Source organism: Vipera berus, assembly GCF_964194415.1.
Source record: "Vipera berus genome assembly, chromosome: 2".
NCBI lineage: Eukaryota > Metazoa > Chordata > Lepidosauria > Squamata > Viperidae > Vipera > Vipera berus.
Window position 1 is genome coordinate 224,142,816 of NC_138203.1, and position 26,147 is coordinate 224,168,962.

At 36.6% G+C, this 26,147-nt stretch overlaps 1 protein-coding gene across 1 annotated transcript; it reads right to left on the bottom strand.

The window, feature by feature from the left end:
- Positions 1-4,227: 4,227 nt before the first annotated feature.
- Positions 4,228-24,771, bottom strand: LOC308662914 (inter-alpha-trypsin inhibitor heavy chain H4-like; the record flags this gene model as incomplete). The annotated part of the gene is made up of 20 exons (XM_081319058.1): positions 4,228-4,303; positions 5,471-5,558; positions 7,430-7,584; positions 8,138-8,309; positions 9,098-9,220; positions 11,603-11,680; positions 11,774-11,845; positions 13,121-13,266; positions 13,647-13,786; positions 14,299-14,481; positions 14,609-14,790; positions 15,617-15,742; positions 17,600-17,768; positions 18,477-18,593; positions 19,950-20,078; positions 20,188-20,298; positions 20,395-20,557; positions 21,204-21,308; positions 22,427-22,587; positions 24,697-24,771. The coding sequence occupies 20 exons, from the start codon at positions 24,769-24,771 to the stop codon at positions 4,228-4,230; spliced, it is 2,571 nt and encodes an 856-aa protein (XP_081175184.1).
- Positions 24,772-26,147: the final 1,376 nt, after the last annotated feature.

The following is a 26,147-nucleotide window of genomic DNA, read 5'->3' on the forward strand; positions in this document are numbered from 1 at the left end:
ATATTGCAGTACTGCTCCTTGATTTCCTTGATGTATGGTTATATATCTGGTAAAGTGTATCTCTCGGCATAGCTCACAGAACTCAAGTTTGATTGTGTGAATGGATGGCTCTCTCCAGTTAAATGCAGTGGTTAAAAGTACTGAACTTGTACCAGAAGAAAACCAGTTCTGGTCCTTTTTCAGGCATAGCAGGTGACTGAGGTAGTCATTCTTTCTAAGCCCTAGACTGGAAAGTTGGGGGGAAAAAACATATATCACACTGCACTGGATAAATGTAGTACATTATGGACCATAACCTTCCGTAAAGAGACTTCATCCCATGCTTTACCACGAACAGAAAAATCTGTTCTTATCCTCAAAAAGAAGATTGAGTCAATTCTTCATTCCCCACCACAAGGTGTGTAGCACTCCTTTATTCTGTTGCTCTTGGTTTGGGAGATTATGAGAGGAGCCTGAACTAAGGTTGCAGTGGTTTAGTGCCCTAAAAGAAAATACTGTATAATTAGAATAGAATAGAGCTGGAAGGGACCTTGAAGGTCTTCTAGTCCAGCCCCCTGCTCAAGCAGGAGAACCTGTATTGTCTCAGACAGGTGGATGTCTAGTCTCTTCTTAAAAATATCCAATCGTGGAGCACCCATGATTTCTGGGGGTAATCTGTTCCACTGGTTGATTGTGCTCACTGTTAGGAAATTTGTCCTTAGTTCCGGGTTGCTTCTCTCTTTGGTCAGTTTCCAACCATTGTTTCTCGTCCTTTCATCTGGTGCTCTGGTGAACAACCTGGCTCCCTCTGCCTTGTGGTAGCCCCTTAGATACTGGAAAACTCCTACCATGTCTCCCCTATTTCTTCTTTTCCGTAGACTAGCCAGACCCAAATCCCGCAGCCGTTCTTCATATGTTTTAGTCTCCAGGCCTTTGATCATCTTAGTTGCTCTTCTTTGAATTTTTTCCAACCTCTCAACATCTTTTTTGTGGTATGGTGACCAATATTGGCTGCAGTATTCTAGGTGTGGTCTTACTAAGGCTTTATAAAGCAGTAATAGTACTTCTCGTGATCTTGATTCTATGCCTCTGTTTATACAACCCAGGATTGTGTTAACTTTGTTTGTTGCTGCTGCACACTGCTGGCTCATAGTCAAGTGATCGTCCACTAGGACTCCAAGGTCCCTCTCACAGTGTTTTTGAGCCAGGTCTCGCCCAATCTGTATTTGTGCCTTTGGTTATTCCTGCCTAAATGTAAGACTTTGCTTTTCTCTACATTGGAACTCATTTTGTTGGATAGGGCCCATTGTTCAAGTTGGTCAAGATCTTTTTGGATCCTGAGTTTGTCTTCTGGGGTGTTGGCTACTCCTGCTAGTTTGGTGTCACCTGCAAATTTGATGAGTTCCCCTTCTATTCTCTCATCTAAGTCATTGATAATGATATTGAAGAGTACTGGGCCTAAGACAGAACCTTGTGGTACCCCACTGCTTACTTCTCTCCATGTGGATGTAGTGCCATTGAGGATTACTCATCAAGTAAGGTTTGCTAGCCAGTTACAGATCCATCTGGTAGTGATGTTTTCTATCCCACCTTTTCTTAGTTTACCAAGGAGTAAGTTGCATTTACCTTGTCAAATGCCTTACTGAAGTCTAGGTATACTATATTCACTGAGTTTCGCTGGTCTAGTAGTGTAGTCACTTTATCGAAGAATGAGATGAGATTGGATTGGCATGATCTATTTTTGACAAATTTGTGCTAGCTACTAGCTATGACTTTGTTTGCTTCTAGTTGTTCACATATCTGCTTTTTAATAATGTTTTCTAGGTTTTTCCCAGCTATTGATGTTAAACTAATTGGTCTGTAGTTTCCTGGGTCCGTTTTTTTTCCTTTCTTGAAGATGGGGATTACATCAGCCCTTTCCCAATCCTCAAGTATTTTTCCTGTGCTCCAAGATTTATGGAGGATTTGGTGCAACGGTTCTGAGATAATGTCTGTCAGCTCTTTCAGAACTCTGGGATGTAGCCTGCCATGTCCCAGTGATTTATATTCATCAAGGTTGGATAGGTGCTCCCTTACCATTTTCTTGCTTATTTTAATTTTTCTTTCTGGTATGTCTTTTGCAGTGGGGTTTTTTTGGTGTTTTGGGCTGTAGTTTCTTTTTGTGTGAAGACTGACACAAAGTATGAGTTAAGCAGCTCTGCTTTCTCCCTGTTGCCTGTAATGTCCTTGCCATCTTCGCATTTTAGCAGGCATACAGATTCCTTGATTTTTTTCTTGTTAATATGTTGGAAGAAGCTTTTTTATTGTCCTTGATTTGTGTTGCTAGCCTTTGTTCATTTTGAGGCTTTGCTTTCCTGACTTGGTCTCTGTATGTTCTGGCTGTCTGTTGATAATCAACCTTAGTTATGTCTCCCTCTTTCCATTTTTTGTATTTATCCTTCTTGTCTTTCAGTTTGTCTGAGAGATCTTTGTGCAGCCATGCTCGTTTCTTCTTGACTTTCTTGTTTTTCTTTTTCAGTGGCATTGTGCTGCAATGGGCTTTTATGATAGCATTTTTCAGAGTTTTCAACACTTCTTGAGTTGTTTTCCCCTTTAGGATTTTCATCCATGGAATATTTCCTAGGTTCTCTCTGAGTTTGGTAAAATCAGCTCTTTTGAAGTTTAAGACATTGCTTGAATTATTTTCTATTGCTTGTGTTTGCATGATATTGAATTCCAGTAAGACATGGTCACTTTCCCCCAAGGTTCCGGCAACTTCAACTCCCTCTATCATTTCTTCTCTATTAGTAAGAATTAGGTCCAGTATAGCTGTACTTCTAGTTCCCTCCTCTACCTTTTGGATGACAAAGATGTCGGCTAGGTTGGTTAGGAATCTGTTTGATCTCCTGCTCGCTGCAGAGTTTGTCTCCCAGCTGATATCTAAGTAGTTGAAGTCTCCCATTACTACTGTGGTATGTTTTGTACATACATTTGTTAACTGGTTGGCAAAGAGTCCATCTATTTCTTCTGATTGGTTGGGTGGCCTGTAGTATACCCCTATGGCAATGTTCCTTTTTTTTGCTTTTATATTGACCCATATAGATTCTGGAGAGCTTTTATCTTTGATCATGTGCATTTCTTGGGATTTGTGATTGGTTTTGTGTTCTAGAGATTCTAATGATTGGTCACTCTTCCCTCCTCAATTTTAGTTTAAAGCCCTTCTAATGAGTTGGACCAGTCTTTTTCCAAGTACATTTGCAGCCCATCCCTTGCCAAGAGTCCTTCGCATAGGAAATGCAGTCTATAGTCCAGGAAACCAAAGTTTTCTTGGCAACACCAACCCTTTAGCCAGAGGTTTATTTCTAGAAAAATTTTTTTCTCAATGTTTGTTGGCCTTTTGTTGGGAGTACTGATGAGAAAACTACTTGTGCTCCTAGCTCCTTAACTTTATTGCCTAGTTGGTTATAGTCTCTCAGTATTGTGCTCAGGTTCTTTGTTGTGTCATTTGTCCCAATGTGAAGGACTAGGAGACGGTAGTAATCTGTTGGCCTAATTATTTTGGTTAGGTTCTCAGCCACATCTTTGATTTTTGCTCCAGGAGACAACATACCTCTCTGGATTGTATGTCTGGCCTGCAGATGGCTGATTCTGTTCCTTTGAGAATAGAATCACCAGCACTCATCTTCTTTTTTACAGGGGGGGTGCAATCTGAGGTACTTTTTTTGGTAAAAACTAGAAAAGACACTATTGGGTTTTTTGGATTTATTATTTGTTCAGCAAAAATTAGAATAATGGTCACATGTGAACAATTATATACTTTTATATAACCTAATGCACTCATTACATTAATTTCCTTGAAACTCAGCCCAAACTCATTTTTTAAAAAATATTTTATTAAACTGGGAAGATGTCATTATTGTTACATTTTTCAGAAACAATTTTTCTTTATTGTTAACCCAATAAAGCAATGTAGAATCATTTGTATCACAATAACATATGCCATTTTGAACTAAATTGAAAAAAATATGTCTTCTTTGTAAGAACAATAATAGTCTTTTTTTTGTTTTTTAGAAAACAAAATCAGTTCTTTGAATTTAGGTTTCCACAAGGTACCAAATTTTATGGACATAGCAGTGTTATTCAACAAGTGTGGCCATTCACTCTTATGTCGATAATTTAATTAAACTGTAAACATGTGGAAGATTTTATTCTATTCAATAAAAACATGGACATTAGGCAGTAAAAATCTCCTGCTGTTAAGTATGTTATTTAATTGTTTATTTGCAGTGGCCAGCAGAAAAGTTCAGTTTGACTAGATCCAGTTCTATAATCCTTGCCACGTGTCCTGAAAAAATAGAAAAATAGAAGTGTTAAGTTTATTAATGATAAAAGCTATAGCCAGACATAAACCACTAGTGGTATTAAATTATTGTCTGATTAGCTTATTTGCTTTGGTTATCCTAGATTTGCAGTGAGGGGTCTACACATTACAGTACTTTTTATTTTAAAAGGTTTAACAGGATATTACAGTTATATTGAAAAGAAATTTACCGCAAATCAATAACATGGACCACTAGGAGGCATTATGTGACTGGTTTCACCTCTAATTGGGTATCCTAGAATAGGGGTATCTGGGTATTATTCTAAGGGGTTCAAATTACATGGGACACACCATGTCTGAGGAAAACCTAGTAAGAATGAAATTGGTTAGTTGATGCCTTCTGTTAATCAGCGTAACTGAAAATACCACACAATGTAAAAAATAGAAAAAAATCACACACACCTGTCCAAAAGGTACAGTGGAACATATGTAAAATCCTATCCATGGGTGTGTGACATAATGCAATATTTGTATCTCTCTTCTCTGAGAGCTTAAAGGAAGGTAGACCTTTCTGACAGAACTTCCAAAATCAAGGACTAAATAAATCATTACAAAATTTTTAAATTCTAACACTTGTGAGAATCCTCTGCCTTTAAGTAAACCTTTTCCACAACTCCATCCCACTTGCATTCTCAAATCCATGATAAAAGCTAAGTTCTAAAGACTAAAATTTTTAGTCTAGAGAAAAGGCAACAAAAACAACAGAATAACAGGGTTGGAACAGACCTTGGAGGTCTTGTAGTCCAACCCCCTGCTCAAGCAGGAGACCCTATAACATTATAGACAAATGGTTGTCCAATCACTTTTTAGAAAGCTCCAGTGTTGGAGCATCCACAATTTCTGGAGGCAAGTCGTTCCACTGATTAATGGTTCTCATTGTCAGGAAATTTCTCCTTATTTCTAGGTTGGTTTTCTCCTTGGTTAGTTTCCACCCGTTGCTTCTTGTCCTGCCCTCAGGTGCTTTGGCGAATAGATTGAGCTCCTTTTCTCTGTGGCAGCCCCTCAAATATTAGAACACTGCTATCATGTCACCCCTCGTCCTTCTTTTCACTAGACTAAACATACTCAATTCCTGCAACCGTTCTTCTATAAACATAGTTTATCAAGTAAGTACTTTTTGGTTTCTCTCACCTGGTGGATACATAGAGCTGTCCCTGTACAGAAATGAATCTTACTTGGCCAGAATGTATTTCAAAATATGTATTAGTGAAAAACTGACCTGGAAAACACAAAAAGACACAAACCCACAATTACAATTTTAAATGTAATAGCCTAGACAATCTAGAGGCAGATTACATTCTGCTTAAATCTGTCACATTTGAAGTCTGTTAAATATTTTCCCTTTGCTTTTCTTTAAGTAATTATGATCAATGAATCTTTCAGCATTTTAACTGCATATTTTGGGATTATATTTTGATCGGCCCATAGCAATTCAAAGCTACAATCTAAACTTCAGACCACTTTTGTTGTGCTTTTTCAAATAACTCTTAGATTTATGAGTTATGATAGAATTCCCCAACCTTTTGAGCACCAGGGACTCTTTCTGTGGAGAGAGTTTTTCTGTGGACTGGAGGGGGCCTGTTTTCATGTACTGCCTGCATTCCACAGATGGGATTCCTTGCTTGTTTGTGTGGACCAATTTCTAGCATGCTATGTCCTGGTACCGGTCCATGGACCAGGGTTGGGGACCAATGAGTTATGAACATTTCTGGAATGTTGATGCACATTGTGCTACTAGTTAATTGTGAAATTACTTTTCCATTTGGAAAGCTTCATCCATGGATCGAGTGTGCCCTATATTCTTTTGCAAGTTCATCATAATCAGTGCAAGGCAATAGATTTGGCTTTATCCTCTGTCGGAATATATTTTGTTGTAATGTATTTCATTTATTTATTTATTTATTGATGGGATTTATATCCCGCCCTATCTCCTGAAGGACTCAGGGCGGCTCACAATAAAACATATAATAAGTGCATAAATCAAGATAAATGAAATTGAGAACATCAGTGCAATAAAAATTAGAGAATTTAAAAATGGATTAAAAATACTAAATATAAATTAATTAAGATGCCTGTCAGTCTAGGTCAGCTTGGTGGAACAGGTGTGTTTTGAGGCCGCGGCGAAAGGATTGGAGGTTTTGGGCTATCCGAAGCTCAGGGGGGAGCTGATTCCATAGGGTTGGTGCAACAATTACAGTAGTATTTAGCCAATGGATAGCAGTATTTATAAGTTTGGATCTATGTTATATACTCTATGTCCTTTTTGTTCTAAGTAAAGTTTCCTGTTTCCTGTTACTGTTAAAAAAACAGTTAAGCAGTAAAGCACATGGTGACTGAATGTTCTGTTTGTTCTATAGTACTACATATAAACAGAATCCCACCAATTTTACACACACACACACACACACACACACACACACACACACACACCATTTGTAACCCTGGGAGGCAATTTCCAAAGGGCACTAGGATTGGCTCTGATTTACTACATCAATATCTTTATTACAAAACACTGTGATCAGGAAGCCTTGATTAAAAAAATAATGTAAATAGAGGCAAAGTTGCAAAACCATCACATATAATATTTCTGCAAATGAGAAGTGGAAAAGGAAACAATCCAGTTTTCTTTTTCCTCACCCTGAAGAAATATGTGCTTCTAAAGACACAGTGTTTGTCCTCTTCTGAATCACTAGAAAGCTTTTTTTTTTATATAAGAAAACTTATCAAAGGCCATTTCCATACGAATAGTTTTCACTCTCCCAACCCTCAGTTTAGAAGGTTATTATATTTTTTGCTACTGACTTGGAGTGCTAAGAAAAAAATGTGAAACTCACTAGCACCCAAAAGCAATTTCCCCCATTGTTGAGAAAGAAACCACAAGGCAATTTATATGTTCATGATTCACTAAGAGTCAAAATTGATTCAAGGGCAAATTTATCTTTTTAATGCTCATGTACCTCAAAGGGTTATCTAGCAAGACTAGCAAGATAACGTGCATAAGGTGCTTTGTGGATACTATGATCATATTAAAAAGCCAAATTTAATTCCAAATTGTATTACTATAGTCTACAGCAGTAGTTAAATACTTACCAAAAAGTCCAGTAACTTCTTTAGAAAAGGAATTGCTATTCTCAAAATACAACCCAAGCCGATCCAGTGGAGGAGGTATATAGAAAATTTTGGTCACAATGTTGTCTGGTCCTGACAGAAAGAGACTTTCTCCACTTGTCAGTGTAATGTTTAGCCTAAGACAGAACAAATTGTATTATTTTCTAATATTCCTTTGACAATTTGTCATGCTGATGAACAAATGCAATAGCAAGTGGTCATATTGGTTTACTCAAAGTTTTACTAACTATTCCTTGGGCTTGTATAAACAATTCCTTGGGATTGTATAAGCCAATTTTACTAACTGTTCCTTGAGATTGTATAAACAACATCATAAGCCAATTTTAAGAAAGCTGCATAGTGGCAAATTCCTAATAGAGTAGGCCTCATAAGGGTTTAAAGAATATGATATTCTTTCTGAAGATATATTATGAAGCATCTATTACAGTAAAATGTTTTAAAGCTACAGTAAAATGTTTTAAAGCTATATCCAGGGAGGTAAAAAAAATAAAGCCAATTCAATATTATTAATATTGCAGCCTGACATACAAAGATTTTCATTTTATGTGGACTGTTTCTGGGAGGAAGAAAGGACACCTTTCAGTCTGACAGATTATGCAAAAGAAACTACGTTTTAGGGATTGGAGATTTCAATTGTCTATAAAAGAAAACTAAAAACAACAAGTTTACCCTTCAATTGTTAAAGATTCTGTGTCATTCCACAAAAAAGAGTCACTGGAGCCATTACTTTTCAGCGTGATTTGTTTTGTTGACACATTTAGTTCCAGGTTAAGCCTCGGATAAATTATTTCAAACTGTGTAAAATGCTTTTTTTCAGCAGCCTTGCCAATCACTTGGATCCCTACAAATATGTAAAGGAACACTCAGGAAATAAGTGTATTAGTGTTTGCCTAACATTCATTAGGACAGAAATAATTGCCATATAAATTGCCATACAATGAATAAAAAACATCTGAATCTCACAAGATTGCTCTTTAGTTAATCTGATTGCCAATTCAGTGCACTACCTTGCTCAATTTATTTAGACTTAAAACCTAAGATGAGTTTAACCCACTTAGGATTTAGATGGGAGACCACCATAAAACCGCAGATTACAAGATAGATAGAAAAGCTCTCTACGTCTACATCTATGTCCACTATATCTATGTCTACTATTTCTACATCTACCTCCAGGGAAAAGATGTTTAAACATGTCCATGAAATTCACCAGCAGTCAAGCTTCATTTGGAGATGACTTAGTTACATTACACAAATAATGACAAAATCTCTTTTTATCCAGATAGCTGACAAGCATTAATCTATCATGCCAATGCTGCTAAATATTTTTTACATCTGTGCAGCAGATATAATACAAGACAATCAATAAAGAGTTGATAGAAATCTCCAACGTTTAAAATAAATATCACAAATAATCAGTGGATTTAGGAACAAAGATAAGTCAGTACACCCACATATACATATTGGAATCTGCAACAGGTTACAATGCATTTGTCTGAAATAAGATGAAAAGTACAGTCAACAAAAACAAGAATCAGAAAAGAATAGATTTTCATAGATTGTTACACGGAAAACATTCCCATAAAACTTTGAAAACTCAGATCTACCCAATTCTTTATGGAAATCGCTTACCTTTCTCTGGATCAGACAACAGATTTAAGGGTGTTTGTGGCTGACAACTTAAAGTTACACAAACTAAAAATTTTTCATGAGGTAGTTGAAAAAGGAAATGGGGATCTACAGTCCCAAAATATCCTGGAAAGAAAAGTAATTATTAATATGTATTTTATACTGATTTGTGGAATTGTCCAAGAACCCCAAGAACCCCAATACCTTAGCTAAGCTTTATGGCTGACAAAATTGAGCTAATTATAATTAGTGTCAACAGCACTAATTGTTTCATCAAATGACCATGCACAGCATCCTAAAAGTCAGGATTTTTCACTCAGTAAAAAAATAAAATAGCCTGTTAATGAGCTGGCATGGTCCACCTAGGCGACAGTACCATATGACCTTTATTTCAGAAAACTATAAAACTGTTTATATTCATTTAATTTAATGATTTATTTTCTTAATTTTGCTCTTGCATTTTCCTTTGTGAAGCATATAAACACAAACACTTTTAAATCCTTATGAACCTCTTTCATATTTGCTCCCTTTTCAGGTTTGTCATTTTTTTTTCCCATCAAGAAAATATGTTGCTAAGCTTGTAAGCCGCCCTGAGTCTTCGGAGAAGGGCGGGATATAAATGGAATTAAAATAAAATAAATAAATAAATAAATGTTCACTGTAATTTAAACCCAAGTTGCACTTATGGAGTCAAAACATATGAAGACGAAGTAAACTGACAGCCTCACTTGCTTTCCCTCTGCTGTTTTGCTGCAGTAGATTAAATACACCATTTGAGATGCTTTAAAAGGATATCTAGAGACACCTTAGTGGTGAGAGGGGCGGCATATAAATTTAATAAATAATAAATAATCCTATGGTTTTTCTACTCTGAAATAATAAAATAATAGTGTCTGCTTTCTTTAAGATTAATGAAGTACAGATTCATTGCTTATTCCCCCCTCCCGCCAGTTTACAGAATGGAGAGATTGCTTAAACAAGGGGGGAGGGGAAGAAAAAAAAAGATCTCTTTACATAATCTCTCCTGTGCCTGACCTGTTCTTTTGTACCCCCTCCTCCCCCCTCTCAGAATGAAGAGATTGGAGACGAAGAGGTTACAAGAGAATAAGCACCGCACAAATGTAACCCCTCTTTTGTAACCCCTTCCTCTCTAATGAATGTAAATACAAACACTGTTTTCCTTCTTGCTAATTATCATGCCACCCAAGGCAAATGCTTAGGCTCTTCTCAAGATCCATACTGGGCCTGCATCAGACAATAACCTGGTTTTCTTTTTAAGGCCTGGGGACACTCTAATTGAATTAGGGCACTCTATGACTACTTAGTAGTAATTTATCTATGATAAAAGAAATACTGTACTCGGGTCGAATCCCGAGTGCCGCGTAACAGAGTGAGCGCCTGTTACTCGTCCCAGCTTCTGCCCACCTAGCAGTTCGAAAGCACGTAAAAATGCAAGTAGAAAAATAGGGACCACTATGGTGGGAAGGTAACAGCGTTCCGTGCGCCTTTGGCGTCTAGTCATGCCGGCCACATGACCACGGAGACGTCCTCGGACAAACGCTGGCTCTTCGGCTATGAAACGGAGATGAGCACCGGCCCCTAGAGTCGGAAACGACTAGCACGCATGTGCGGGGGAACCTTTACCTTTACCTTATGGAATACACAAACTGGCTGTATTGAAGACAGGCATATTCAAAGGTGTTTCAGAAGTCAGGGCAGAAAGCAATGGCTTTGCATTACCCAGAAGCAGATTTGAGGTGGTAATGATAAGGATTGTTCAATAATAGAACAAAAAGACAAGTAGGCCCTGGATTCTCCTTGCTGTAAACATTGAAAGAGAGGCTTTATAGCCATGGGTTAAGCCATGTGGAGTAGTGCTGGATTCCTACCCTGGGCAAATGTCAGGCATGAAGAATCAGAACTACACAATAAGTTCCAGTTAAGATTATCTATTGCTCATGCCTATGCACAAGATTCTGGTTAACTAGTGATAAGCAATAAATTAGCACTACGTAAGAGTTAATGGAATTCAAGCGGGGGCTGGACTTGATTCTCTTGTGGGAATGTAATGATTCCAGACTGATTCCTCTCTTGAATGCCTCCCCCCCCGCCCCCGGTCTCTGCCTCTTCTTCACGTATCAGAAGTATTGTCTAAAAATGATTATAGGGTGAAATAATGGAGGAAAATGAAATTATTTAAATGCTTGGATGTTGTAGAAAGCAGAACAATTATTTATTTATTAATTTTATATGCCGCCCTTCTTCCCAACCAGGTTCCTAAATGAAGGGCTCTATTTATAATGTGGTCTATGGCATAATCTACATCTACTGATGCATGCACATTTGTAACATATGAAAATAATATTGATAGAATAATTTCATATCACCACTGTTTCATTGTTTACAAAAAAGTAACTTGCGTTGAAAAAAACCTCAGTACTACAGACAACAGACTGACCAAACTAACTATCAGCCTGAACAGTAATTTTTCTTAAGATGACAAAATACCTGGGTGGACAACTGTATGAGGTAGAGCGACAGGAGATGCTGCAAGCTTGGCACTTGTAGAAACCAATAGTTGTGTACCTATGAAAGAATCCTGATGTTAGGTGGGTTTTATGATGGGAAAAATTGTCAGAAATAAAAACTGGCACTATATTTCTAAAATATAAAACATACCACGGGATGGATGGCTAAATGAATGTGAACTTCCAGCAAGTCCTGGATATCTTTCCTGGAAATTCTCATTATCTAGACAAAGAAATGACAGAAATAATATCAACTTTATTAAAAAGTGGGCTTCATTTTCCATCATTTTCTAGATTCTCAATTCTCAGAACTGTCCCCTTGGGTAAGAAAAAGAACATGCTCACCCACCTCTGAGATTATTTATGCTGAAAGATTACAACTGTTTTGAAGTAGACTGGTCAGTTTTATGGTTAACAGAACTTAGATCCTCCTGATTCAATAGAAAACCCATTATTATTTTAATTATTATTATTTTCATTTTGTATCCCGCTTTTATTATTTTTACAAATAACTCAGGGTGGTAAACATATCCAAAAATCTTCCTGCTCCTAGTTTTCCCATAGCAAAAAACCCTGTCAAGCGGGTGGGCTGAGAGAGAAGGATTGGACCAAGGTCACCCAGCTGGCTTTCATGGCAAAAGTAGGATTTGAACTCACAGTCTCCTGGTTTCTAGCCTGGGGCCTTAACTACTGGACCAAACTACATCTCATCACCTTATTAGTTTACCAAATCTTTTGCAGTCTAATTCAGAATTCTGAATCACAGAATTCCATCAAGAGACTTTGTAACATTATGAACTACAATCACAATCACAACACACAATCTGTTCTTATAGTATTTATAGAACATAACCTAGGAATTTAGGAATAACCACAGTGGCAAGATAGGCAATGAAAATAACAAAGCTTTCAGCTATAATTTTCTGTTTTCCATTCCATTTATTAGTCCTTTTAAAAAAAATAGTACAAAAATATAATTAGTATAAAAAGAAAGTGGATAGAACACAGTTCAGTTTTATATTGAAATAATCTAATATGTGAATCAATCTAGTTCATCTAAAGAAAATTCAGTTTATATTTAATAAAACCACAATACAGAAAATAGCTTGATCTATTTCTGGTTATATTATTGAGTAAACAAGGAATAGGATTAGGGTTTTGTTTTTTTAAAAAAAATTAAAAATATTTCCTCAAAGAAAATAAAAATAATGTTAGAAAAATCTCAATCCTGTTTCATGGTAATCAGTTAACACTTGAAATATATATACTGTATTCAGTGTGAACGTCACTGATATTATATTTATGCTCTCACACACCATAATTCGCATGTTTTTATTTCAGAATTCTTAATTCATCACGGCAGCTCTTACAGATATCCTCATAAACATTGTCCCGGTCATTCTTCTAGCAACTGATTGAAATTCAGAAGACAATGAAATGGCCAGCAATCTATTCCGAGGTTCATATTGCACACAGAAAAAATGATGTGGGTTTTTACCTTGTTCTGTTGGTTTCTTAACCAACTCTTTAGCATCTGGTGTAGTGACCACCATGGAAGTCAAGGGTGTTACAAAGCTGTACTTCAAGGAGAGGTTTAATGCTTGGTTTTCCAGATTTTTTTTCCCTGCTCCTTGCTCCAAAATGCTGAAACACAGAGCATAGTTTCCGCTGATTCTATATGTAAATCAGGATTTTTTAAGATGTGGTTTGGAATATACATATTTTCTCACTGAGACACAAAGTGAAGCAAGCTGAAGGACAAGATAGACTAAGAGTGAAACAGGAATGAATAACAGAACTGAAATTAGTACGTGACCAGCACCTTTGTGAACTCAAGCACTAACTACTTGAGTTAAAAAAAGGTAAAGGTTCCCCCGCACATGCGTGCTAGTCGTTTCCGACTCTAGGGGCCGGTGCTCATCTCCGTTTCAAAGCCGAAGAGCCAGCGCTTGTCCGAGGAGATTTAAAAGAAAGTATTTTCTTTGAGTTACCGTCCCCCCAAATGTGCAAAGATAATCACTCACGACTTTTCTAATAGCTGTTGAATGGTTAAATAGGCCCATAATTTTTCAATGAAATTTCCATATATGTATTTCTGATGTTCAAAAACTTGTGCTTTCTCTTCGACATTAGCATCTTCTTTCAGGGTCAAATTGCTTCCATGCTGAAAAATGGGGAAAGGGATCAGGGTGAGTTATTGATATAATATCCAATCAAATTCCATTTGGCAGAACATATTTGAAAGGACAGGCCCTTTCAATTTACTACCTTCAAGAAAGAAAAGATTCTACACATTAAAATTAAAGCTCTCAAATGAAATGGTGAATTGCATATTCAAAGTACTGAATTCATTGGCCACATTTGCACAGCATGAAGGCAAAATCTGGTTTAACCTGCAAATGATCCTAACAGCAGCTACACTTGTAGCAGCAGCTACAGTCCTTTCATTCATGGTTTGCTTTAAGATTTCTTTATCATGCAATATGTAACGCAGCGGCTTCACCTATGTTTTTGTACACATACATAGATGCACTCCATTTTGTATTTTTAAAACATTTTGAAGGTAACACACTGTTACTTCTTTTCAGAACTTAGTTTGGAAACATAGCTCAGTATTTCACCTATGAAACAGAACTCTTGTACCTTTTTCACTAGGAGTAATTGCATGGTACTTACCGCCTGAGCTTTTACTTCCAAGGAAAAAGTATCAATTTCATTCTCAAGTTTTCCGGCCACTACAATTTCAGAACCGTCACAGAGCAACTTAAAGTTATTCTCAGTGACATCCTCTACAGCATTGCCAATGTAGTTTATATTAATCTCCTTCAGGATGGGAATAGCCACTTCACTATAAAAGTCCTTAAATAAAGGAAGATAGAACCACAGGAAATCATTGCATATTTCAATCAGGAAAATTAAGTTTATTTTTAGCGTGCTACTGATGTATGTCAAAAGATACTGACACGTTTTGAACATCGGTTCTTACCTGGAGCTGAAGGGCTGCATCTGAGTCCTCATATATACGTCGAGCGAATCCTGAATTGTCTAAGGCCAACTTCTCCAGAAATCCATAGCTTACATCAAATCCAAAGCCAAGGCAGTAGAGGAAATACTTTCCTTGATTGGCTTGCTTAATGTTTTTGTATATTAGTTTAGGGTTTGTTTCACCTGTGATATGTTTGAACAAGCACAAATATCTGCATTAGTTTTCTTTTAAATTATTCATTATATTTGCTAATTTTTCTACTTTATCAGCACTGGCTGTCTTGGGTGCCCTTTTCTGCTGAAAAGTCAGGATATGAACATGGTATGTGCATACATGGCAGAGCACCTCATGAAGTAACTTGCTCAGATGTGCCACTGAACCAAAATAAAGGATTAAGAGTGAATAATGGGCATGTGAAAATAATAACAGACGCAATAGAATATGACTGCACTACAGATTTCCAAAGTGTTATTATCACAAAAAACAAACATAGTCTATTTGTAATATGAAGAATGGAATATTACTGTGGATCAGAGAAGTTGATGCGATTTCTGAAATATTTAAATGAACAGCAGATTTTATTTCAGAGCTAAGAGACATACAGAATGTTTTCCTTAGGCTGATCCTCATTGTAAGGTTGATGATAGGGTTTGTTTTCCAATATACGTGGAAAGATTTATATACCTTATCAATAGCGAATTATTATTATTTTTCTTTCCTTTCACCAACCTCAATCCTGTGGCCTTCATATTAACAACACACTCACTCACCAACCTTCACACAAACATACTGCACATAGATATGGAGCTGAATGAATAAAACCACTGGAAAAGAAGTCACAAGAAACATTTGAGGATATTTGAAATTGTGAAGTTTGATAAGTGAGGTAAAAGCTAAGGAAGAAAATAAGGCTGTGTTAAATGAACTTTTTTTTGAAAAAATGATGTTATTGTTCAAAAGTACATACTAAAATAAATAGCAATAAGAGCTTTTCTGTTCCTAACTTACCAACCGTGGGGTCACCATCTGTCAGCAAAATGATCATCGAAATGCTTTTTTCTGGCAATGACTCCTCACGGGTGGCTTGATCCAGAAACTCAATGGCTGTCAAAAGAGCTTCATTAATATTCGTTGCTGCAATAGAAAGAATTGTAACAATGAATATGCTAGTAGTGATGGGATTGTCCTAAAAAAACATAGAGAGGAAATTTCAAGACATTTGAAGAAATCTATTTAATCAGATGCAGTTTTAAGTCTCATTGCTGATGAAATAAATACAGGTAAATAAAGGCACTTTAATTTTGAGAAGTTGATGGTTCATAAATTCTGCTTTTCAATGGCAACACCTACATTACAGTTTTGTTTCCCAGCAGAAATCAAATTAACCCTTACTTTTTGCCTTCTGGAAATTTTTAACAATTTGGTATTCTGGAGGACTTGTAAAAAATGTTATGATGCCAGTGTTGTTATTTATTTTGGTTCCAGGCTGTTACTGATTTGGGTTTCTAAATTTACTGTGGATGATTTAGGTTTATAACTTTTTTTCTTTGCCTTTAACTGCTTTAACTGCTCAGAGTCTTAGATTATTTATTCATTTATAAATGACATTTATATATGTCACAAACAAACATGTGGTTTGAAGCCAACTAATGTTTCTCTATTGCCACTGGTCCAAAAATATTATAAATGCCATCAAGCTGCATTACAGTAGATGACCAGTCAATGCAAAAATCAGTATTAAGTCAGCACCTGGCTCCATATCCATATTTTTATGTCAGGTTGTGTTCCAGTTCTGAACAGTTGCTATAGAAAGTCTGGACAAACTGTACAATCACCATCTCTTCTGGTGGGCTTTTTTCAAAAATGTCTTAAAAGAAATACTGTATTGGTAATATGGTACAGCAGCTGGATCTATACTAGGAAGAGTCAAAAATTAAAGTTCTTGAGAAATGGAAAATACCAGCCTGCCAACATTTTGGAGCTTCAGATTCCAAAGGGAAAATAGTTTAGCTAAAATTGTATGCACCCCAGCTAAGAACAATAAACAGCTGATGAACACAGATGACAATGTGGGGTCCTATTGCTATTGTGCTGCTTTGAAAGGAGCACTAAGTCCCTATATGGGATTGGCATAACTTGTACAAGTATAAAGCTCTGGTTTCAAATCAGGAGAATCGCTAAGGCAATAATAAATATCTTTCATTTTAATAATAATAGGTTCCTAATAATAGCTTCAGTTCCAAAAAACTAACTTTGTTGACCTCTCAGAAAAAAACCAAATCAAATATATGGAAGAATGAACTTTATTATTAGTAGTAGTAGTACAGATTTCTATGTAGAGTGCCTGGTGCTCTCTGAGCTTTAAAAAAAATCTCTGAGCTGAGATTTTTATTCAGACATAGATAGATGATAGATAGATAGATAGATAGATAGATAGATAGATAGATAGATAGATAGATAGATAGATAGATAGATAGATAGACAGGCAGATAGACAGATAGATAATGGACAGACACATAGATAAATATCAACTTAAGACAGCAAATATAGCAATAGCACTTAGTCTTAGATACCACCCCATAGTGCTTTACAGCATTCTCTGAGGTGTTTACAATGTCAACATATTGCCCCCAATAATCTGGATCCTTATTTTACCAACTTTGGAAGGATTGAACTGCCAACTGTGGACTGAGTTAACCTGCAATACTGTATTCTAACCATTGCGCCACCTGGGCTCCTAATATACCTAATACTCCTACCTCCCTGTTTTTCCCAAAGCAACAAGCCTCATTTTTATTAATGTAATCTAAAATACTTTGAACAATGTTGAATATAAGAAGGAAGAAGTAATAATTTGTTTTTTTAAACAAAAAATATGTCAAGTAATTATATGAAAAACTGGAATCAAGAAGGTTTGATATCAGTTCCAGTTAACTCCTGATTAAACAGGTATTGTAAAGATGGACAAACTTTCTTAGTCCTCATACTGACCTCCATCAGCCTCAATGGTTTGAACGTACTGTTTAGCTGATTTCACATTCTCCTCGCTGGCTTGCAACAAAGTGGGTTTCCAGTATGAACTATTCCAACTAAAGACAATTAAATTAAAATAGTCTTTAGAATCCAGATCTTCCAAAATCTTTCCCAATGCTTCTTTAGTCTATAACGAAGAGTAAAACAACACACGGTTAAATTCTGAAGCCTAAAGCTACCATTTTGACAACTATTATAATAAGTGAAAATATATATAACCTTGACCTGTGCACACAGAAACTTCATTTTCCTTTAATATAAGTTAGAAAACAAAGGAGGACATATTCCATAATTACAATGTCTGCCTTTGATAAAACAGAGGCAGTTGTTAATGGCTTGCAAATAAGATGGAATATTTAACCAACTTCGAAGGGTAATTATTTCCACAGCTCATTCTAAAGCTTTTAGCCAGTTGCTCAATTATTTGCTCTCTAGATTTATATTTCACCTTTCCTCTTAAATCTCAAGTCATCTTATGACAACAGCCCTGTGAGGTAGGTTAGTTAACAGAAAACGACTGACCCAAAATGACTGGGACAGAGAAAGAACAAACTAACAAGTACCTTGGTAATAATAATTCACCCAAAAGTAATGATACATGCAAAGCCAACAAGGAAATAAATCTGAACATTAAAAAAGATGGAAAGCAGGGCTGTTTATTTTGACTCTACAGCATCATTGCTCTATTTCGATTCACAGCTATAAAAGAGAGAGGAGGCTGAGAATACCTGAAGGTGGCTTGTTGAAATAAGATAATTTTCATTGTAATTAAGCCTGGAATACAACAAAAACTATTAGTAGTCTCAAGAAAATGCTCTGTTTGGGGAGAAATTACCTGCTGAATTTTACTGCCAGTCATAGATCCACTTTGATCTATAACAAAGATGATATTTTTTGGAAATACTGGCATTTCTCTGGGTGCAAAATAATGGACAAAATAACCATTCACGATCTGAAATGAACAAAACATTCATTTTAACGTGTTACAGATATATATTTTGATGTACTGGAAGTTAAAGAAATCAAAATTAGCTCTATGGGATACTGGGTCAAAAATACTTTTATCTATTTATTTATTTGTTTAATTTATATTTTGCCCTTCTTGCCAACTGGGTGACTCTAAAAATACAGTTTGGTTGAAGAAATACATTTCTATAAGTCATTCAGCACTCCCAAGCACACAGTAGTTTATTGTATGAAAAACAATGAAGTCTGAAACCAACTTTTTAGCTAAGGACGTCTGCTTTAACAAAATATAAATGTGAATGTATTCCTAACTATAGGTGCATAAATTCAGTTCAATAAAACACATATCCTGAATGGAAATAACATTCTGTACTTTTATTGATAGGAAGTAAAAATATTTTGACTATATCTGTTCCAGCTGTGGTTCGGTTTCCCAACAAACACACATTTTCCACAGGGAGCAGACCAACACAAAGTGTGTGCTATTTCTCATAGGATAGATTCCCTGCCATGCAGTTACAGTACACTGCTGTCTGCTGGCAGTTCCCCAGCCTGAAATTTGCTGACCTGACCATTGATCCCTGTCCTACCATGACTGCTCTTGTACCATGTTTCTGTCAATCACTAGCTTTTCTTCCAGCTAATGGGTGGCAAAGCTTAACAGATTGTCTGACTGAAGCTTTCTCTGGGCAGTATGGAGTAAAAAAAAAGGGAAAACTAAATCTAATCCCAGTACAACTTAAGCCAGTCCCAGTTGAGGGTCTAAGGATGAGATGAAGTACCTCATGGATAGATACTGGGGGAAAAAATTGGGACCAGTTTGTGGTATAGTACAAATTGGAATATAGCATAAGTACTATGAATTTATGATGGAATCTGGGAGATCTGGGAAATAAATTGATATTCTCAAGAGTTGGCTTTTATTACATTTATTACATTTCCAGTAAGTTTTGAACAAACAAGGTTAGTTTAGGTTTATATCCCTTGGGTTCAGATTTCAGAGGAGGAAACAGACCTTCAATAATCTAAAATAACAGGATTGGGATAGATCTCAACCCCTGATCTCATCAGCAAGTACATGAAGCAAGCTAGATCTTATCCATGGAAAGGATCTGTCAGCAGAAGAGGGAAAACTTTAAAACTTTAAAGCTGAAAATGACTTGGCTGCCCTAGCTCAAAGACAGGAATAAGATGAAGGCAATACCTTGAGAACATGGCATAACTCCTCTCCCCCCAACTCTATCCATTACTGTCTAATGTTTATGATACTTGAACATTTCAGGATAGACCCTAGATAATGGCCATTGTAGGATTCACGGATGAATTAAAAACATCACCTTACCTGTATGTCACCTATGGGAACATTCCTTTTAACATCATAACGTATGATGAAATTTCCATCTAGAAGAGTCTCTTCAGACTCAGAGTTTTTCCTTTGTTGGTTTAAGGTTGGTTTAAGTGAAATATGAGCCTGAACATTAAAGATAAATAAAAATCATGTCAGGCAAACTATTAATACAACAGTGATTTCTTGCTGTTAGAATTTTCTAAGGAGTTTTGGGTCAAATGCAGCCATGTACCTCGGTCTCCTCCTGTGTCTTTATGGCAGCATCATTTATTTCATTGTTCAAGAAGCTGTTTTCCGTTTCTACAAAGGCTATGCCTTGTGGCTCAAAGATGTGAGTATCAATCTAAGTATAAGCAAAAGCAAAAGATGAGATTGGGTCCTGCCTTCTTAATATGAGCTGATAATGACAGATTGACAAAACTGTTGGTGGAGATTTTACCTGAAAGTCTTTCACCAGTTGTTGGGGCTTGACTTTGGTGATCAATTCATATTTCCCTAGCTTTCGATCGAGTAGTTGCTCATAATGCAATTCAAAGTTAACTTTACCTTTTGCTTTGACATTAACTGAAACACTAAACTTTTCCAATTTTCTTCCAGCTGATCTATAAATGAGAAAAGTATAATTTAGGTATTTTGTTCCTTTCTAAGTGCTTGCAAACCTACTGCTTGATAATCTTTGCTACGATTTCTGCAAATGGTCTGTAGTTTCTTAGGTCTGCTTTCCCCTCTCTTTAAAAGATCAGAAAAACATTGTCTCTTCTTCAGTCTTCTGACACATTCCCTGTACCTCCAGCAATTCTCAAAGATTACAATCAGTAGTTCTGAGATCACACCTGCCAGTTTCTTTAGCACCCTGAGACTATATTCAATCAGAGTAGCTAAATGTTCTGTCACCAGTTCCTTACCTATTTTAATCACTATTTCCCTTTTGCCCTCCCCCTCTGCCCTTTCTCCTTATATAGCTTGTGGCAGAACCCCTTTTTGCTATTTTTGGTATTCATGATAAGCCTCACATTATCCATTGTCTTCCTGAGCCATCTTTAATATTCCAAGATGGCCCGCATGGTTTATTACTTGATTACATGGATTTCCTTATATAAGGCTTTAATGCTTAACCCTCTGAGGAATGATTGTGGAATCTAATTATCTGCATGTGCCAAGGAACAGTGGATCACATGCACTGAGTGGATCTGGTTAAGAAAAGAAATCCACTTAAAATCGAAATTTGAGAAAACTTCTTGTACTTACTTGACCAGTCCAGCACTTTCACCTCGTAAAATGGCAGACTGATACTGAGTTTGAGCGGCCTGTTTCTCCTGGATTATTCCAGGGTATGTTTCTCCATCAATGGTCCTTCAAAATAGATGTTTCAAAGAATTCATAAAGGTCCAAAAATAGAAAAGGAAAACCCACTGATAGTAAGGTACTTTATGAAGTGAAAGAAAATAAAACCCAACATTACTGGATTGAATATAATTTCAGTTTCATTTTAATCATAATTTCATGTTCATGGGAAATATTAATTAGGGGGGAGGTTAAATTGTCTTTCTTTATCATTGTAATTTTTTCCAGTATTATTTCTTATCCAATTCATTCAATCATGGAAGTAGGGTTGTATGGATAGTTCTGCTGAATAATTCTTCTGATTACATTTTAGTCAATCAGGTTTATTTTGCTTTGAATGAAACGTATCTTCCAGATGAGGTTTCCATTCATTGGTTTCAACTGTTCTGAAAATATTTCCCACTTTTACATAGATATAATTTCATGGTTTGTTTTTACAGTAATTTGATCTGTATTTGTGCTTATAGTCCCAGAATGAGGTGGCTGGATGGAGTCACTGAAGCAGTAGGCGTGAGCTTAAATGGACTCCAGAAGATGGTAGAGGACAGGAAGGCCTGGAGGAACATTGTCCATAGGGTCACGATGGGTCAGACTCGACTTCGAAGCTAACAACAACAATGCTACTCCAGATTTGGTAATGGGAATGTCTTATAAACCTCAAAAAATGAGTAAATAAAATTCAAATCTGTCTTATCATTTCAAATGTTGAGCCATACCTTAGTGGATTTGCCACCTAAATTGCTCCCATAGATCAAGTTTGTAAAAAGGTCTGTTAAAAGGCATTATGGGTCTCATGATATCTACCAGATTTATTATGTAGACAATCTGGACATTCGTATAAATGTTGTAAACAAGAAAAAAGGATACATCCTGTGGACTGTTGTTTTTCTTAACCTTGGGAACTTTAATATGTGTGGACTTCAGTTCTCGGAATTCCCCAGCCAGCAAGCAAGCTGGCTAGGGAATTCTGGGAGTTGAAGTCCACACATATTAAATTTGCAAGGTTGAACCATGTTGTTGTATATATTTACTCCTTTCTTTCTATAGTCCTCAGTGGGAGATTGACTGCCAACTCTTGCTCAAATTCTGAAATGCTTCATCTTTTCAAATGCCTAAATGGTGCTTACATGCTGAAGTTTGTGATGAAGGCTTTCTTGGGTAGTTCCACATCGAAAACAGCCGCATCAGAATAATCTTCCCTGTTGACAATTTTGCTGGTGATGACTGTGTGGGCATACCGTGACACAACTTTGCAGTCAATGTGCAGGCTGTCAATTTCAATGCCATTCTAGGGGAAGAAGAGAGAAAGCTTCTAACGGTTTCTTTGCTGGAAATTGTTACTAACAATAGAACAAAGACTAAAAGTATTAGTAGCAAATACCACACAGAGTCATTTTTATAATAAACAGACATAAATCAATTTTTGATATGATAATTTGCTGTAATGAAAATGCAAGATTGTTCTTTTAAATTATTAAACTGTATTATATTGTTTGAATATATTATATAAAACACCTATATGCTACTAAAACTCTTGTTATGATCTTTGCCTGAGTGAAATGGTGAATTATAAGGCAACAGTTTTTGAATCAAGCTTCTTCAAAATAGCTAACTGACAAAAATGCATCTAATGGAATGAAATTTGAGGACGTTATGACTGCTTCAGTGCTGCAGGCAGGCAGGCAGGCAGATAATGACAGAAAAGGAGGGAGGGAGGGAGGGAGGGAGGGAGGGAGGAAGGAAGGAAGGAAGGAAGGAAGGAAGGAAGGAAGGAAGGAAGGAAGGAAGGAAGGAAGGAAAACCCCAATCCGACTTGGGTTGTCTAAAGTTATAAAAAATATGACACTTTGCTGAAAAAATTGCTATCGTAAGAATTTGATTTAGTGTGCTCTGTGCAGCCTACCAACAGCCACCTCCCAATTCTGAAATGTTCAGAAGTGCAAAAAAATTTTCTGGCACCCATGGAAGAAAATTCCATAAATATCTGCAGCTTCCTAAAAGAGCATCTACCCATCCCTGCCCCTATCCTTCAGAATGGGTTGCTCTGTCCTGATATCCTAAATCGGCCACAAGGGACATCTTTACCTTGTTCTTACTTAAGACATGGGCCTTCCCTGCATCTCTATGCTTATATTTGCATTTTGTATTTGACCTAAAAATAAAGAATATGCTATTGAAGTTCTGTTCTTTGAATATTCATCAGTACAACAAGTGGGCCATCAGTCATGCCGATGTGCTGCCAATTGACTTTTTTGAGCTTTCCCCTGTGGATACCCACTAGTTGACCTGCTTTAGGATATTTCTCCATAATCTGAAATATATACATTTAGATATAACTAGAGGTCGAGTAGGGTTCTATTCAGAAGTTCCTTTTGAGGATGGGATAGCAGAGCAAAAATGAAATTGTCAATAACACTGTCTTTTCTAACTATAAGAAGTCACCGTACTTAGATGTAGCAGAAATACATTTTGTGGTTATAAAAAGTGAAAACGAATGGGAAAAGTCTTCTGCAGAACTCTGGAAACTATCAACGTCTCTTTCGCTTTTCAATCTATCTCATGTTAATACTTTTAAGAGACCACTCAGTTTGGAGCATTATTAAACCTCAGTCTTTTCCATTCCTTCCAAAAGTGTTTGCCTTTGCAGCTTCTGATTTAGGACATAGGGATTATTTACCGCAAGCAAGAGAAAGGAGAGCTCCTGTCTCTGAAGGATGAAAAACACATTGAGGCAAAAAATATTCCCAGCAAGGGAGCCTGGGCTGCTCTTAGACTCTGAAGAGCTGCCACACATCAAGAAAAGAGATTTGCTTGGTTGAAGTCTTGCATTACTTTACAGGAACTTGTAATAAATCGAGTTCTGGAGTCTGCTGGCCCTTGAGAATGGATCCAAACTAAGGGTGATTCCAAAGTGCTAGGATTCCAGCAAAATATCCTTATTCACTTGGGCAACAGATAAAGCTCAAAATCCACCAAACTCTCATTCCACCAACTGATAAGCTGAACTTAGAATCAAAGAGCTAGAAGCATTTTGGTGCCTGAGTTCAATCCCCACTTTGGTGAGGGAATCCAAATTCACATACCTCCTTTGAGCACCTTAAATGAGGTGCCACAACCTCTCTGAGGGACAACAAATTCCCCTGTTAATCTGCTCTTATTCACCTTCAGTTACATCTTTACACTAATAATACACATATCCAAGTACAAGTCATACGTGCCATTTCTAAACAACATGTTCAGTTACAGTGCAACTCATCTTCCCTTGGTCTAAGTCTAGTTCTTCTCAGTTAGCTATTGGTTTTAACTTTCAACCTGTAAAATTAATTGAATCATTAAAAATTCAGGCATGTATATTCTTTTCATATTTCAATGAACAATTACCAACAAAGGCAAGTACCTGATAGAGAAAAGCATCTGTCAATAGAATTTGTGAAGACAAAGCCAGCCACAGAGCAAACAATTGTTTTCCCATTTTGGAAATGGAAAGAAACATAGAGGAGAATTCATTTTATATAGATAAAGTTAATGAACAACTACTGTTTGGTAAAATTTGAGAAACCGTAAGTCTAATATTTACACAGAGATGTAAGTATAACTCACCTCTTCCTACATACTACAACTGCCTCAAAATCTTGCTAAATATTCAAATATTGCTGCCTGATTTAACTTTTATTGAATAGTTCCTGAGTACATTATCTGGGATTACAATTACTCTTCAGTCAACTGGTCATTGGTCTTGTAACTCCAAAATTTAAAGTTGAAGGCCAAGTTTCAACTTCACTGTCTTTAAAAAATGTTTTCTTAAATGTTTCAGAAAGGTAGTAACCTTTGAGAAATATTGGGAACTATAGCAGTTTTTTCCATAGAAAGTTTATCAAATATATCTGGGGTTTTTTAGAAGGCAAGACATTGTTATTGTCATCTATTTGCACTGCGTAGATATAATAATAATAATAATAATAATAATAATAATAATAATAATAATAATAATAATAATAATAATAATAATAATAATAATAATAATAATGTTGGAAGGGATCTTGGAGGTCATCTAGTCCAACCCTCTGCTCATGCAGGAAACCCTATACCATTTCAGACAAATGGCTGACCAATCTCTTCTTAAAAACTTCCAGTGTTGGAGCATTCACAGCTTCTGGTGGCAGGTTGTTCCACTGATTAATTGTTCTAACTGTCAGGAAATTTCTCCTTCGTTCTAGGTTGCTTCTCTCTTTGGTTAGTTTCCATCCATTGCTTCAGGTCCTGCCTTCAGGTCCTTTGGAGAATAGCTTGACTCCCTCTTCTTTGTGGCAGACCCTGAGATATTGGAACACTGCTATCATGTCCCCACCTTGTCCTTCTCTTCATTAAACTAGACATACCCAATTCAAGCAACAGTTCCTTATATGTTTTAGCCTCTAGCCCCCTAATCATCTTTGTTGCTCTTCTCTCTACTCTTTCTAGAGTCTCAACATGTTTTTTACATTGTGGTGACCAAAACTGGATGCAGTATTCGAAGTATGGCCTTTCCAAAGCATTGTAAAGTGGTATTAATACTTCACGTGATCTTGATTCTATCCCTCTGTTAATGCAGCCTAGCACTGGGTTGGCTTTTTTGGCAGCTGCAGCACATTGCTGGCTCATATTTAAGTGGTTGTCCACTAGGACTCTGAGATCCCTCTCACAGTTGCTACTATTGAGCAAGGAACTACCTACCATACCTGTGCATTTGATTTTTCTTGCCTAAATGTAATACCTTTCACCATTGAATTTCATTTTGTTAGATAGCACCCAATGTTCAAATCTGTCAAGATCCTTCTGTATCTTAAGTCTATCTTCTGGAGTGTTGGC